This window comes from Mandrillus leucophaeus, unplaced genomic scaffold (assembly GCF_000951045.1).
Source record: "Mandrillus leucophaeus isolate KB7577 unplaced genomic scaffold, Mleu.le_1.0 Scaffold681, whole genome shotgun sequence".
In the NCBI taxonomy this organism is placed as follows: Eukaryota; Metazoa; Chordata; class Mammalia; order Primates; family Cercopithecidae; genus Mandrillus; species Mandrillus leucophaeus.
In genome coordinates, this window is record NW_012107375.1 from 676726 (window position 1) to 680144 (window position 3419).

The window sequence follows — 3419 nt, forward strand, 5'->3', positions numbered from 1 at the left end:
CTCGGATTACAGGCACGTACCGCCATGCCCGGCTAATTTTTGTATTTTTAGTAGAGACGCGGTTTCACCGTGTTGCCCAGGCTGGTCTTGAACACCTGGGCTGAAGTGATCTGCCCACCTCAGCCTTCCAAAGAGCCGGGATCACAGGCGTGAGCCACCGTGCCTGGCACCCTCTGATACTTTCTGATCTCAGTATTAGTTTTCTGATCTTTCTTGCTTCCCCTTATTTCACTGTCCAGGATCCCCAGTACCACGCTGGCCAGAAGTTGCAGGGGAGAAGCTCTCAATATCTCGCACCTAAAAATGCTGCTGCCCCAGGTTTTCTATACATTCCCATTACTAGTTAAGGATGCTCCCTTTAATAAGCAGAGGCTACAGGGGAGCCCAACAGCGGCCTGGAAGAGGCCCACCCAGAAAGGGACAGTTGATGACTGAGAGTGGAGGACCCTGGGATCAGGCAGATGCTCTGGTCACTGAGGTGACCCAAGGCTGAAGAAAGACCAGCATGTACAGGTGGGCTGGCATGTGGGGCAAAGCAAGTACCTGGATAAACTTCTCCATGTCTCCCCCAAAGAGTCTCTGGTTATACTGGGAGCTGGGGCGGGGGTGGCGGCTCTTCTGGAATTTTCTCTGTGTGTACTGGGTCCTGTGGTGAACGGGAACTGGTTCTGAGGGGGCCGGGCATGGAGAATAGGGTGCCCCACCCACCAGCCCAGCCAAGTAGGCCTCTAATTCTCTGAAGTTATTCCACAATCCAGTGCGAAAACTGGGATATTGAGGCTCAGGGAATTGGGCAGCTGAGCTGGGCCCGACGGAGAGAAGAGATGGGGGACCATCGCAGAGCCCCAGCTTCTCAGAACACACCAGCCCCTCATGAAGGACTCACCAAGACATCTCCCGCTCCTCCTTGTCACCTGTGGGGTGGGAGAACATTGGTCTGCCTCTCAGGCCAAGGGTCTTCAATGCATCCCAGAGAGAAAGGTGTGGACAATGGCCAAGGACAGGCAGGAGGGGAGGACCGTGGGCTACATAGGGTCCTGGGCCCACCTCGCTGAAGGGCCTCCTGCAGCTTCTCGTGCTTGGCCTGCAGCTTGGCGAGGATGCTCCGTCCACTCAGATACTCCTGGAGCTTCTAGGCAGCCCCAAGAAGAGCCCAAAGTGTTAGCCCTGGCTTGAGCCCCTCCCTCTGCCCCAGCCACGCCCCCACGGGTCCCACCCACCAGCCCAGCCCTCCCCACCGTGAGGTAGAAGGTTTCGGTCTCCTGCTGCTGGCCACGCCTCCGGCCTGCCTGCCGGCTGCCTGGGTCTGAGCTGGTGGACTTGAGGGACTCGGTGGAGGGGCTGGTCTGGAAGGAGTCGAGCACATCCCCGTCATCCGAGGCCACCACCTCCAGCAGGGCCTGCAGTGTTGCCTTCAGCGTCTTGTTCACCTGCAGAGGAGACCGCACAGGGTGGTAAGAGATGGGGGACAGGGATGGAGACAGGAAGTCCAAGTCAGAAGGAAGGGACCAGAGGGAGGCGGGCAGGCAGGGCAGTCACTTCCAACAGCAGGTTATACAGGCTCCAGGTCCCTGTCTCCCTCTAACCCCCAGTGGGCTGCCCAGACCTCCTCCGTCTCGATGGTCTGTCGGTCCAGGCGGCTCTGGATGTTCTGGGCTCTGGGCAGAATCTCGTCCTGCAGCTCCATTTCAACGCAGATCTCAGCCACCTGCAGAGGGTGGCGGCCAGGGGGCTGAGGGCTGCGCTTGGGCAGTAGGTGCCAAGATTCCCGGGGCATAAGGGAAGCAAGCACCCTTTTGTGGCCTGGCGGCCAGACACAGGACCACCAGCCCAGACGCTCAGCTGAAGAATGGCAGAAGGGAACACATGTGTCCAAACTAAGACTTGTCCACAGAGGTTCATAGCGGCACCACTCATCCAACAGACGGATGGCTAAACTCAGTGCAGTCTACCCACAGAATGGAAGAGGACTCAGCCAGGAGAAGGAATGAATCCACTTATGTAAAGTGTTCAGCCAGGCAAATTCATAGAGACAGGAAGCAGAGGAGTGGGTGCCAGGGGCTGGAGAGGGGAACAGGGAGGAGTAGTGGCTAATGGCTCCTTTAGGGGGTGACAAAAATGTTCTGGAATTAGATGGTGATGGCTGCACAACTCTAAATATACTAAAAACCACTGAACCGTACACTTTACAACGGTGAATTTTATGATATATGAATCATACCTTAATAAAACTCTTATTTAAAACAGAATGGTGGCCCAGCGCAGTGGCACACGCCGGTAATCCTAGCACTTTGGAAGGCTGAGGCGGATGGATTATCTGAGGTCAGGAGTTCGAGACTAGCCTGGCCAACATAGTGAAACCCTGTATCCGCTAAATATACAAAAAATTAACTGGGCATGGTGGTGTGCATCTGTAGTCCCAGCACTTTGGGAGGCCGAGGCAGGCAGATCACAAGGTCAGGAGTTCAAGACCAGCATGACCAGCATGGTGAAACCCCGTCTCTATTTAAAAAAATACAAAAATTAGCCAGGCATGGTGGCGCGTGCCTGTACTACTTGGGAGGCTGAGGCAGGAGAATCGTTTGAACCTGGGAGGCAGAGGTTGCAGTGAGCCGAGAAGGCGCCATTGCACTCCAGCCTGGGTGACAGAGCGAGACTCCATCTCAAAATAAAATAAAATAGAATAGAATGGTAAGGAAGACTGAAGCCTGAGACAGAACAGGGAGGGCCCAGCCCCACTTCTTCTAGGGAAAGGAGTAGACAGAAAAACTGCTCACTCTAACTGGGCAGACATAAATTTCCGTGTGGCAAGATGAGAGCAGCTTGCGTCATGGGCAGAGTGGGAGCCAATACTTTATGAAGGAAGGAATTACTCTTTTAAGCATGTAAACATCCAGAAAGTTGACATTACAGTTAAAATTGAAAGTGAGGACTCATCTGTGGCTAAACACTTGCCCTGCTCTCCATCTCCACCAAGCCACGCCTTACAGGACTGCAGGAAGGTGCAAGTCATGGAGAAGAAAGTAAGGCCATTTTGAGATGGGCTCCGACATGGCTGACCCTTGAGGACATGGGACTCAGTGAAAGGAGCCAGTCACAGAAAGGCCCGCACTATAGGATTCCATTCCTGTGAGGGGCCTCGAAGGAGAGCCGTGAACTCTGTAGACGGACAGTGGAAGGGGGGTGCCAGGGGCTGGGGGGTGGGGAGTTGGGGTTGAACGGGCCAGAGCTTCAGTTTGGGAAGATGAACAAGTTCTGCGGAGGGATGGTGGTGACGGCTGAAAGATGGTTAAGATGTGCATTTTATCCTATGTGTATTTTACCAAAATGGTGAATGTGGTATGTTTTATGCTATGTGTATTTTGCCACACATTTTTTTAAAAGTCCATCTAGGCTGGACTAGCTCACACCTGCAATCC

General features: G+C 54.1%; 1 protein-coding gene across 2 annotated transcripts in view; it reads right to left on the bottom strand.

Moving 5' to 3' along the window:
- ARHGAP4 (Rho GTPase activating protein 4) overlaps positions 1 to 3419 on the bottom strand; it is a 19777-nt gene that overhangs the window by 4948 nt on the left and 11410 nt on the right. For both annotated transcript variants that reach the window (XM_012002272.1, XM_012002273.1), the window contains exons 8-12: positions 1607 to 1708; positions 1239 to 1430; positions 1048 to 1132; positions 887 to 914; positions 544 to 646 (exon numbers count right to left, since the gene is read on the bottom strand). In XM_012002272.1, the coding sequence (XP_011857662.1) occupies positions 544 to 646; positions 887 to 914; positions 1048 to 1132; positions 1239 to 1430; positions 1607 to 1708 (510 nt within the window). The remainder of the gene's footprint in view (positions 1 to 543; positions 647 to 886; positions 915 to 1047; positions 1133 to 1238; positions 1431 to 1606; positions 1709 to 3419) is intronic.